We start from the raw sequence: 12,746 nt of genomic DNA on the forward strand, positions 1-12,746 counted from the left end.
ATCTCTATCTTATTCTTAAACTGTGTCCCCCAGTTCCTCTCCCCCACAAGAGGAAACATCCTCCAGGTATCCACACTAGCAAGTCCCCTCAAGATCTTACATGTTTCAATAAGATCACCTCTCATTCTTCTAAACTTAAATGGGTATAGGCGCAATCTGTTCAACCTTTCTTCATAAGGTGAGCCCCTCATCCCAGGATGGTTGAAAACCCTGTGACATTATTTCAGAAGAGAACAGGCGAGTATCCCACTGTCCCAGCTAGCATTTTTCCCTCAAACACCACCACAAAAACCAGGTTAACTGATCATTAATTAATTTGCCATTAGTGGGAACATTCTGTCCAAACTGATTGTCATATTGCATAACAACATTCACAGCACTTAATTATAAATTATTGTATGTGAGGAAATTTGGCAGATGGATACAGCATGATACAACAGCTTGTCTTTATATATCTCTGGACATATGAGCCAGCTCGACAGAGCTTTTGTTCAAGTTTAAAGTGAAAGTATTTCTCCTTGATAGATGTTGCTAGTCGTTAACATAATAGCAAATATCTGACCATTGATCTCTTTTATCATTCACATTTTTTTATGCTCTAAGGTAATCTCAAGCACTGCTCTTAATACTCATCCTGCTTACTCTCCTTTTCGAATCAGCATTCTCCCATTGTAAATGTGTAAACTCATGTACCATAATTAACTGTAATTATCTCAGTGTATAACATGAGGGTTCAGCTTTCTGGCTTTCTTTCCTACCCATACGTCATCACTCATGTCTCTCTCCCTTTCCATCGAGGGGAGTCAACCTTCAAGGAAATGCTTACAACCTCCCACTCCTGTATAAACATATAACAATAATCCATATGTACAGATGTATTTGAAGCTCACAAATGTCATTTATATTATGTGTGTACTGTATGGAAATAACTAAATATAGTGCCTTTACTATAAAAAAATCACCCCAAGGCACTTGACAGAGAAATAATCAGACAAAAATGGACGTTGAGCCAAAGAAAGGGAAATTAGGGGCGAGACAAAGAGGTGGGTTTATGGATAGTTTTGAAGAAAGATGGGAGATAGAGGGGAACACAAAAGGGTTTCCAGGGTGTGATTAAATCCACCAGCAGTGGGGGAAAGGGAGCAGTGATGTACAATGGGCCATACTCAGAGAAATACAAAGTTCTTGAGAGAAGGAATTATAAAGCTGAAGGAGGTCACAGAGTGAGGGAAGTGTGAACCATGAAGGAATTTACATACACGGATGAAATTTTTAAATTGGAGGCAGTGGGGAACCAGGAGCAAATGTTGGGGAGATAGGTGAGACGGACCTAGTGCAGGATTGAATTTGTCTATTCCTATGTATGTTGGAAGATCAGCCAAGATTGCATTGAAGGCGAGTGAACCACCTTGAACCTGCAACCTTTCTGATCGATACCACACTGCATAGAGCATCCGACAACATCTCTGTCCAAATTATACTGCAGTTATTAAGTATATCAGAAAATTTTAAAAAAATGTTGGTACTTCACTACAAAGAGTTAAAACAAAAGTAAAAACCAAAGTAGATTTCATCACTGCGCACTGGAAGAATTCAAACCAATTTACAGTTAATTTACAAAACAAGTGCAAAGTAGAACAACAAAAAAACCCTCAGTAGGCCAAACAGAATCCCACCAAATCTAAACTGTGATTACTTTAATGGCTTTTTTTGCTACAATCTCAGAATGTAATGATTTTTCTCTGTTAGCACAAGTAATCATTGCCAGATGGTAATTATAGTCAGTTAGATGCCCAGCAATACATCTCAACAGGCCAGGTTCACTGCCTCTGCTCACCACCCTCACTTTCCAATCAATGAACTTAGCAGAACCAAAACAAACTCTGTTTAAAAATTATTTTATACTTCAATGCGAGTTTCGGGCAGAGTGGTAATGTGTCTGCCAAACAAGACGGTTCATCCCAATTAGACTTCCACCCAGTAATATTCCCCATTGGATATTGGGCACATGCAGACCTGGCTAATCTGATGGCAACCCTTATTGTCGGCTGTCTCTCGATTTGAGGGTGATGTCTACTCAGGGTCGTGAGTTTCTGCCACGGGTCTTCATGTGACTGAGCAGGTCAATTTTTGATGCACAGATTTTTGGGCACATGGGGCAGGATACATCTCTCGAATACTGGAATCCAGAATACAGGATTTGTTATTTACTATCAATATCCTGGGGTTACCATTGACCAGAAACTGAGCTGGACTAGCCATATAAATACTGTGGCTATAAGAGCAGGTCCGAGGCTGGGAATTCTGCAGAGGGTAATTCACCTCCTGACTCCCCAAAGCCTGTACACCAAAGCAAAGTAGTCAAGAGTGTGATGGAATACTCCACTTACCTGAATGAGTGCAGCTCCAACAACACTCAAAGAGCTTGATACCATCCAGGACAAAGCAGCCTGCTTGATTGGCATCCCATTCACCAGCTTCTACATCTGCTCTCTCCTCCACCAACGCACAGTGGCAACAGTGTATACCATCCACAAGATGCACTGCAGCAACTCACCAGGGCTCCTTCGACAGCACCTTCCAAACCCGCAACCTTTACCACCTCACAGGACAAGGGCCGCAGATGCATGGGAAGACCACCACCTGCAAGTTCCCCTCCAACCCACTCACCATCCTGACGTGGAAATATATCACCGTTCCTTCACTTTGCTGGGTCAAAATCGTAGCACTCCCTCCCTAACAGCACTGTGGGTGTACTTACACCACATGGGACTGCAACAGTTCATGCAGGCAGCTCACCACCACCTTTTCAAAGGCAATTAGGGTTGGGCAATAAGCTAGCCGAGTCAGTCATGTCCACATCCCATGAAAGAATAGAAGAAAAGTTTGCTTCCTTTTCATTCTTCCCTTCTGCCGCTCTGCCTCATTATTAGGATGTTGTGACTCAAAGTGTGATGCAGCATGAAGGATAAGTTGTTGCCACTCTGAATGATTGGTAGCAAGTTCCTCCCAGTCATTAATGTCAATACTTCAACAAAAGTTTCAGAGTGTCTTTGAAGCATTTTCTAAGTGTCTTTGAAGCATTTTCTTTGTCTTCTGGCACATTCGCCATTTGAGAAAACAGTACCTGGTGGGGGGAGATAGATTTCGGTAATCTGGACACAGTGTCCAGTCCATCAAAGTTGATTTTGAAGGAGTTTTTCCTAAATACTTATGGAGGTGGATCCAAGAAGGACATCACTGTTTGTTTGATGGTCCTCTCAGTGAATGGGGAGGATGTGACAGAGGCATTGCCGATGGAATTTCTCTAGCGTTTTTACGTGTTGTTCATATACTGTCTAGGTCTCATTGCAGTACAGGAGTGTGGTGACGACAACTGCTCTATACACTAGGACTTCTGTTGACTTGCAAAGGTCTTCAGTGACAAACATTCACTGCTGTAATTTGTAGAAGGCTAAGGAAGACTGTGTGTCTTGCAAAGGTGGAAGAAGGCTGCACCAGCAAGATGGGCCTAGTCATCGTGCTTCAACACATCACCAAAATCTGACACCAACCCATCAAGATCATGTGGACAATGATGGTATCCCAAGCTCCCCAAAGTCACACACATGTTTTTACCAGGGTCCATTTGCCAAGTCTTGTGGCAATGGAAAATTGGCGACGGGGAAAGTGCTGTGAACCTGGGTGTCTACATTCAACTACCTGCACACAGGAGACAGATGCATTAAGGTCACTGGACACCTGTGTTGGGATATGGGTGTCTCTGGGCAGCAGCATCCGTGACTGAGCAGTTTTCTTAAGGATACCCTCTGCTCACCCCAAATGGGGAGGGGGTTAGAAAAGATGCCCTAAAAATAGGCTGTCCCACTTTCTCCTGGCTGGGGAACCTTTCCCTGCAGGATCACCACTTTCATGGTCAAAGAAAGAAAACATTAAATTTTGCAACCTGGAATGTTAGAACACTCATAGATAATCTCAAGAGTGACTGCCCGGAACGAAGAACTCCAATCGTATCGCGTGAGCTATCGAGACTCCAAATTGACATCGCTGCCCTCAATGAGGCCCACCTTCCTGGGGAAGGGGCAGCTAAAGGAACTAGCAGGGGGATACACCTTCTACTGGAAAGGAAAGATTGACAGCGACCCTGGTGTCCACAGAAATAAAAATATAAAATGCTGGAAAAGCTCAGTAGCTCTAGCAGCATCTGAGGAGAGAGAAACAGAGTTGACGTTTTTAGTCCATATGACTCTTCAGAACCAAAGAGAAGTAGAAATATGATGGATTTTATACTGTTTAAAAGGGGTGGAGCAGGTGAAGCAAGATAGAAGGTCAGGGATAGGTGGGAGCTAAGGAGAGATTGACAAAGATGCCATGGACACAAGGCAAAGGGAGTGTTAATGGTAGTGGTAAGAACTGAAGAAGGTGCTGAGAGCGGCAGAATATGTTAATAGCACAAACAAGGGTCAGTGCTCTGTGAAAGCACAACATAGAAACAAGTGGCAGATGGTCCTGCGGAGGTGGTGGGGAAAAAGGATTTAAAAAAATTGAATGAGTAAATGTTTAAAAAAATGAAAATAAATAAGAGTAAAAATTAAAATTAAAATAAAAAAAACTGGATTAAAAAGTAGAGTTGGAGGAGAGAGTTCATTGTCTGAAGTTGTTGATCTCAAAGTTAAGTCCAGAAGGGATCAAGGTCTCCTCTACAATGGGGAGGCTAAACGCAGATTGGGTGACCGCTTTGTGGAACACCTTCGGTCTGTCCGCAAGCATGACCCAGACCTCCCTGTCGCTTGCCATTTCAACACACCACCCTGCTCTCATGCCCACATGTCCGTCCTTGGCCTGCTGCAATGTTCCAGTGAAGCCCAACGCAAACTGGAGGAACAGCACCTCATCTTCCGACTAGGCACTTTACAGCCTTCTGGACTTAACGCTCAGTTCAACAACTTCAAACCATGAACTCTCTGCTCCATCTCTGCTCCTTTATTAATCCATTGTTAAAAATTTTATTTCAATTTTAAATTTTTTCATTATTTATTTTCATTTTTATTATTTATTTATTTTTATTTATTCATTCAATTTTTATCTTTTTTCCTCAATCCCACCCCCACAGGGCCATCTGTCACTTGTTTCTATGTTGTGCTTTCACAGAGCACTGAGCCTTGTTCTGCTATTAACACATTCTGCCACTATCAGCACCTTCTTTAGTCTTTACCACTACCATTAATACTCCCCTTGTCTTGTGCCCATGACATCTTTGTCAATCTCTCCTTAGCTTCCACCTATCCCTGACCTTCTATCTTGCTTCACCTGCTCTACCCCCTCTTAAACAGTATAAAATCCATCATGTTTCCACTTCTCTTTAGCTCTGAAGAAGTGTCATGCGGACTCAAAACGTTAACTCTGTTTCTCTCTCCACAGATGCGGCTAGACATGCTGAATTTTTCCAGTATTTTATGTTTTTATTTCAGATTTCCAGCATCTGCAGTATTTTGCTTTCATCCTCGTTTCCACAGAGTTGGTTTTGCCATCTGGAAAAGGATCTTGGATGCACTGCCAGAACTCCCCAATTCTAAAAATAAAAAACTCACGACACATCACCCACAGCTCAGCCGTTAAGCAATATGCTGCCATCATCAGCTCTTATAGCCCAACCCTGGACTCCCATGAAGATATTAAGGAAAAGTTCTATTTTGACCTTGATGAAGTCCTCACTGCCATTCCCAAAAAGAAAAACAATCATCCTTCCGGGGGTCTTTAATGGCAAGCCCTTGCTTTTACAGGTGCAATAGCCAAAATAGAATGCAAGAAAAGAATAATTTGATGAATTCATTCATGTAAACCAGGGGCTCACATTATAGGGAAAAGCAGCCCCATTATTCATTATGGGTAGGGCTACTGGTTTTCCATTTCGAAGGAAAACCAACTGGACTTGTGAATTCATTCCGCGAAATACCAGTAAATTATCAGTAAAATATACCAGCAAAATATCATGAATCACAAATCACAAAAATGAAACTTGATGTTCAGTCACTGTGGTCTCAGTTCTAATGATGCATTAAAGCTACATAAACATTTGGAAATAAATTTTAAACAAAATAAACGTCAAATAATCACCAATTACCCCTAGACCTAACAGGCTAAGACCTTCCCTTCTCTTTAAAAGAAACACTAGACTAGACTCTGAATGCAGCTCTTCATTCGTGTGGACAGAGGAAAGCTACAGAGGCCTTTTAATGTTCTTTGAGCAGGCTATTACCTTAAGGGACGGAATCTCCACACTGTCGTTAACACTGACAGATCCAGAGAGGATGGTACCCGTCATCACTGTGCCCTGACCCTTGATCGAGAAACAGTGGTCCACGGCCATGAGGAAGGTTCCAGAGGGATCACGTTTTGGCATGTATGTCTGTGATATCAGGAGCTGTGTCAGGGAGAGAAAAAAAAAACAGGAGTCAGGGAGGTACAGGGAATAGAAACAGACACTGGATAGACTTTTTTTTATAAAGCAGGCATCATGTTTCAGTCATATTACTGCTGATTGAAGTATAATCTGAAACATCATGATCAGTTCACAGTTTTCATCTGTTTAGTATGCTCACTTGAATTTCACTGAGCTGCAAAGGGAGTGCGTGAGAATTTTTTATATGTGTGCTCGAACTGTGAAAACACTGAGCAGTAATTACAAATCCAGTCCTCCCAAACGTGAGTTTACATAAGAACAGAGGTAGGCATTCAGTTCCTCGAGCCTGTTACATAGGAATATAGGAAATAGAGGGAGTGTCCATTCGGCCCCTCGAGCCTGTTCCACCATTCATGACTGTTCAGTATTCTAACTCCATCCAGCTGCCTTGGCTCCATGTCCTTGGCTAGTAAAAATCTAGTGGTCAGGTTTATATTTTTTTAAAATTCATTCATGAGAAGTGGGCGTCGCTGGCTAGGCTAGTATTTATTGCCCATCCTTAATTGCCCTCAAGAGGGTGATGGTGAGCAGCCTTCTTGAATCGCTGCAGTCCATGTGGTGAAGGTACACTCATGGTGCTGTTACGGAGGGAGTTCCAGGATTTTGACCCAGCGACAGTGAAAGAACTGTGATATATTTCCAAGTCAGGATGATGAGTGGCTTGGAGGGGAACTTCCAGGTGGTGGTGCTTCCATGTGTCTGCTGCCCTTGTGGAGAGAAAAACAGGGTTAACGTTTCGAGTCCGTATGACTCTTCTTCAGAGCTCTGAAGAAGAGTCATACTGACTCAAAGCGTTAACTCTGTCTTTCTCTCCACAGATGCCGATAGACCTGCTGAGTTTTTCCAGCATTTTCTGTTTTTGTTTCAGATTTCCAGCATCCGCAGTATTTTGCTTTTGTCTGCTGCCCTTGCCCTTCTTGATGGTAGTGGTCGTGGGTTTGGAAGGTGCTGTCTAAGGAAGCTTGGTGAGTTCCTGCAATGCATTTTCTAGATGGCACACACTGCAGCCACTGTGCATCAGGGGGAGTGAATGTTTGGAAATGGGGTGCCAATCAAACAGGCTGCTTTGTCCAGGATGGTGTCAAGTTTCTTGAGTGTTGTTGGAGCTGCACTCATCCAGGCAAATGGAGAGTGTTCCAACACATTCCTGACTTGTGCCTTGTAGATGGTGGACAGGCTTTGGGGAGTCAGGAGGTGAGTTACTCCTAGCCTTTGACCTTCTCTTGTAGCCACAGTATTTATATAGCTAGTTCAGTTCAGTTTCAGGTCAATAGTAACCCCCAGGATGTTGATAGTGGGGGACTCAGCATCGGTAATGCCATTGAATGCCAAGGAGTGACGGCTAGATTCTCTCTTGTTGGAGATGGTCATTACCTCGCATTTGTGAGATGCAAATGTTACTTGCCACTTGTCAGCCCATGCCTGGATATTGTCCAGGTCTTGCTGTATTTGGATAAAGACTGCTTCAGTATCTGAGGATTCACGAATGGTGAACATTGTGCAATCATCAGCAAACATCCCCACTTCCAACCTTATGTTGGAAGGAAGGTCATTGATGAAGCAGCTGAAGATGGTTGGGCCTAGGGCACTACCTTGAGAAACTCTTGCAGTGATATCCAGGAGCTGAGATGATTGACCTCCAACAACCACAACCATCTTCCTTTGTGCTAGGCAGGCAGTGATGAGTTTTCCCCCGCTTCCCATTGACTCCAGTTTTGCTCGGGCTCCTTGATGCCACACTTGGTCAAATGCTGCCTTGATGTCGAGGGCAGTCACTCTCACCTCACCTCGGGAGTTCAGTTCTTTTGTCCATGTTTGAACCAAGGCTGTAGGACTGCTATGTGGGAGAGGGTGCCACACTTCTACTAATCTATGCATGAAGAAGCGATTCCTAACTTATCTCCTGCATGATCTGACTCTAATTTTAAGGTCATGCGCCTTGTCCTAGACCACCCTTCCAGCAGAAAATTTTCTCTCTGTCTGTGCTATCAATTCCTTTCAAAATCCTAAAAACCTCCATCAAATCACCCCTTAATCTCTTATATGCCATAGAAAAAGTCTAATTTATGTCATCCTCATAATCTAACCCTTGGAGCCCTGGTAAAATTCTGGTCAATCTGTGCTGCACTCCTTCCAAAGCCAATACTTTCTTTCTAAGGTGTAGTGCCCGGAATTATGCAGAGTGCTCCTGACGTGGTCTAACCGGGGCTGTGTAACTGCAGCAAAACCTCCTCCCCTTCGTTGTCTAAGCTTCTAGTTATAAATGCTAACATTCCATAAGAATCATACAGACTCGAAACGTTAACTCTGTTTCTCTTTCCACAGATGCTGCCAGAGCTGCTGGGTTTTTCCAGCATTTTATGTTCTTATAACATTCCATTTGTTTTTGTTTGATTATTTTTTGTGCCTGACTTCAGTAGTCTGTGTACACGCACCCCTAAATCTCTTTGGATCGCCACTGACCCTTGCTTATCGCCGTTGAAAAAATTACTTGAGCAATGTTTGAATGAAGCAGACCCTTTGGCCCACTTGCTCTCATCCTCCCACAGTACTGATCCGAATCTCTTCGTGTTACATCACTGTGCTCTTCCTAAATTAGTCCAGTGTCCTGGCCTTAAATTCCACTCCTCGGAACCTGCAGCAGCTCTTGGTCACCCTGTATAAAGAAACACTTGCTGCCTCAAACTTGCCCTTCACAGTCCTGAGCCTGCAGCCTCAAAGTTAGTTTATTTTTATTCATTCATAGGATGTGGGCATTGCTGGCAAAGCCAGTATTTATTGTTCATCCGTCATTGTTTGTCCGCCTTGAAAATTGAAAGGACGTTTAAGAGTCAACAACATTTCTGTGGGTGTGGAATCACAAATAAGCTAGACTGGGTAAGGAGGGCAGGTTTCCTGACCTGAAGAACATTACTGAAACAGATGGGTTTTGATGACAATCCTGTAATCTCGTGGTCACTATTACTGATACTAGCTTTTTATTCCAGTTTTGATTTAATGAACTGAATTTAAATTCCCCAGCTGCCATGGTGGGATTTGAACTCACATCTCCAAAGCATTAGTCCAAGCCCCTAAATTACCAGCCCAGTAACATAAACCACTATGCTATCATTCTCCTGGGCAGGTACAAAAAAATAATTATGAAGGATAGTGGAATCTTGGCCTTTATGTCAAAGGGGCTGGAATAAAAATGGGTGGGAGTTATGATACAGTTATACAAAGCTCTGGTTAGATCTTATTTGTAGTACATTGTAACCTCTCCAGTCCAGAATGCTTGGGACCAAGTTATTTCTGGACTTTGGAATTTTCTGAATTATAGAATGACATTAGAATGCCTAACCACAAATGTGTGAACTAGGGTACACCATAGATATAAGTGTTTACCTGAAGCATAAACTGTGATAAAACATTATAAAGCAGGAATAAAAATTGTTTTACAGATCCAGATATCTTCCACTTTTCCGTTCCTAAAGTACTGCACTAAAATGATGCTGTGAGTTGCTTGGGTCTGCTCAATAAATTTCAGGACAAGTTGGTGTTTCTGATTCAATAGACCTCTGGACTGAAGGGGTTACAGTACACTGCATTTTAGTTCTGGGCACAATATCTCATGTAAGATGCACTGGCTTTGAAAGTGGTGCAGTGCAGATTCACCAGGGTGATACCTGAATGGTGGAATAGGCTCGAGGGGCTGAATGGCTATGTTGCTATGTTTCTAAATTCCTATGTGGTACTGGTCTGAAAGTAGGTTTATTGCCTCTTACCCATGCAAAAAATGTAATAAAGCTCTGAGATTCCCTCTGATTCAACAGCCCTAATATACAGTCAGTTGTCATCTATTGTGTCCAGAGGGAGCATTTTGAGCTATTAAGAGGCCACTGTCTCACATATCCATGCTCCTGTCTATGCAGTCCATCAGGTTGGATTCTGAGCCACTCATCCATGTTCCCAGGTAGGTTTGGTGGGTGGCACGGAGAGAGTCAGAAGATTCAGTCAGGAAAAAACAAAATCTCAAGTTTGATGCATTATAGCTTGTGGTGCTGAATTTGTGCAGGAGAATTTTCAAGTTGCCTCATGGATGAACTCAAAGGTTACTCTGAACTTTCTTTTTAGTTTTACTATAGCAGTGATTACATTCCATTTCTTGAAATATCATTTTCATGAGGGAACTGGAAAACCGTGCCATTGTGCACACAAGTTAAAGGACAACTTTACAGGAGAAACCTTTCCATTTTGAGCCCTTGCTCCCAGTCTAATCACAAATATTACACTATTTGCCGTTCTCTCTCAAAGTTGAATCGCCTGACAAACCACACCAATGTTCCCATTGCCTGTACCCTAACTCCTAACTCTTATAACCTTTACCAAGATGGGTTGCTGAATTTACCCCATGAGAATGCAGTTATGGTGGAACAGGTTTGTAAATTGTCTCCAAGGACGGGGGGGCACTTACCTCAATAAGTTCTGAAATACCCTGCGGAGTTTCTGTCTCTGGGGCATCGGGTCCTCCAGGCTTGGCAGCAACAGGAATGATGGGACATCCATTAAACCTACAAAACAAATTGTTTCGTAAAATGACAACTTACTTACAGCAGTAGGAGATTCTTGAATTCATTGATTGAATACAGCAATTATTCTTCTGCAAATTTTCCCTTCTGCAAATTTTCTTCCCCCTTCCCTCACGATCTCAGTTCTTTGGTGGGGGAGGATGATATGGTTCAAGAGGCAGCATTGATAACCCAAATGGTCATACACCATAACAAAAACAAAAATACCTGGAAAAACTCAGCAGGTCTGACAGCATGTGCGGAGAGGAACACAGTTAACGTTTCGAGTCCGTATGACTCTTCAACAGAACTAAGGAAAAATAGAAAAGTGGTGAAATATAAGCTGGTTTAAGGGGGAGTAGGACAGGTAGAGCTGGATAGAGGGCCAGTGATAGGTGGAGATAACCAAAAGATGTCATAGACAAAAGGACAAAGAGGTGTTGAAGGTGATGATATTATCTAAGGAATGTGCTAATTAAGGTACAGATAGCCCTAGTGGGGGTGGGGTGGGGGGAAGGGATCAAAATAGGCTAAAAGGCAGAGATAAAACAATGGATGGAAATACATTTAAAAATAATGGAAATAGGTGGGAAAAGAAAAATCTATATAAATATTTGGAAAAAAAGGGGATCGGAAAGAGGGTGGGGATGGAGGGGAGAGTTCATGATCTAAAATTGTTGAACTCAATATTCAGTCCGGAAGGCTGTAAAGTGCCTAGTCAGAAGATGAGGTGCTGTTCCTCCAGTTTGTGTTGAGCTTCACTGGAACAATGCAGCAGGCCAAGGACGGACATGTGGGCATGAGAGCAGGGTGGAGTATTGAAATGGCAAGCGACAGGAAGGTCTGAGTCATGCTTGCGGACAGACCGAAGGTGTTCCGCAAAGCGGTCACCCAGTCTGCGTTTGGTCTCTCCAATGTAGAGGAAACCGCATTGGGAGCAGTGAATGCAGTAGACTAAATTGAGGGAAGTGCAAGTGAAGTGCTGCTTCACTTGAAAGGAGTGTTTGGGCCCTTGGACAATGAGAAGAGGAGAGGGGAAGTAAAGGGGCAGGTGTTGCACCTTACACCATACTAGCCAACTATGGGGCATTAGAGCCAAACATGATCTTCTTACTAGGTGTACACACAACGTTCATTGGCTAACGCTCAGGAATGAGTGGCTTGCTAGGCCATTTCAGAAGGCATAACAGTCAACCACATCTTTATGGATCTGGAGTCAGGCCAGATAAGTTTGGCATTAGAGAATCAGATGGGTTTTTATGACAATCGACAATGTTTTCATGTTCATCATTAGTCTTTTGATTCCAGAATTTTTGTTTAAAAATTGATTGAATTCAATTTCCACCATCTGCCATGGTGGGATTCGAACCCAGGTCCCCAGAGCATTATCCTGGGTCTCTGCATTGCTAGTCCAGTGACAATACCACTAATCCTAAAGCAGCGGATAATAGGAAGATTTGAAGAAAGACAGAGTGCTGATTGAAAGAAAACACAATCAGAGCAGAAAAGACTGGGGTCATATTTAATATACTCTATATGGAGACTGCTGAACAGAAGAGAGACATACGGTAAAAATGAGGGGGGAGAATAAGAGAGCAAGTAAGCCAGAGGAGAGTGTTTTGAGTATCCATGTGCAAGACAGCGAAATGAATCAGGAGAGCGAATTTGCCTCACTATATACATTCCCCTGAGGTCCAATAAACACTTCCCATTTAAAACAACATGAGACAGTCTTC

General features: G+C 42.8%; 1 protein-coding gene across 2 annotated transcripts in view; it reads right to left on the bottom strand.

Moving 5' to 3' along the window:
• eefsec (eukaryotic elongation factor, selenocysteine-tRNA-specific) overlaps nt 1–12,746 on the bottom strand; it is a 400,490-nt gene that overhangs the window by 279,198 nt on the left and 108,546 nt on the right. The window contains exons 3-4 of one of the 2 annotated variants that reach the window (XM_078543117.1): nt 10,917–11,013; nt 6,260–6,424 (exon numbers count right to left, since the gene is read on the bottom strand). In XM_078543117.1, the coding sequence (XP_078399243.1) occupies nt 6,260–6,424; nt 10,917–11,013 (262 nt within the window). The remainder of the gene's footprint in view (nt 1–6,259; nt 6,425–10,916; nt 11,014–12,746) is intronic. The other variant, XM_078543116.1, reaches the window with a different exon arrangement.

The sequence above is a fragment of the Cetorhinus maximus genome, chromosome 6, assembly GCF_964194155.1.
Source record: "Cetorhinus maximus chromosome 6, sCetMax3.hap1.1, whole genome shotgun sequence".
Classification (NCBI taxonomy): domain Eukaryota; kingdom Metazoa; phylum Chordata; class Chondrichthyes; order Lamniformes; family Cetorhinidae; genus Cetorhinus; species Cetorhinus maximus.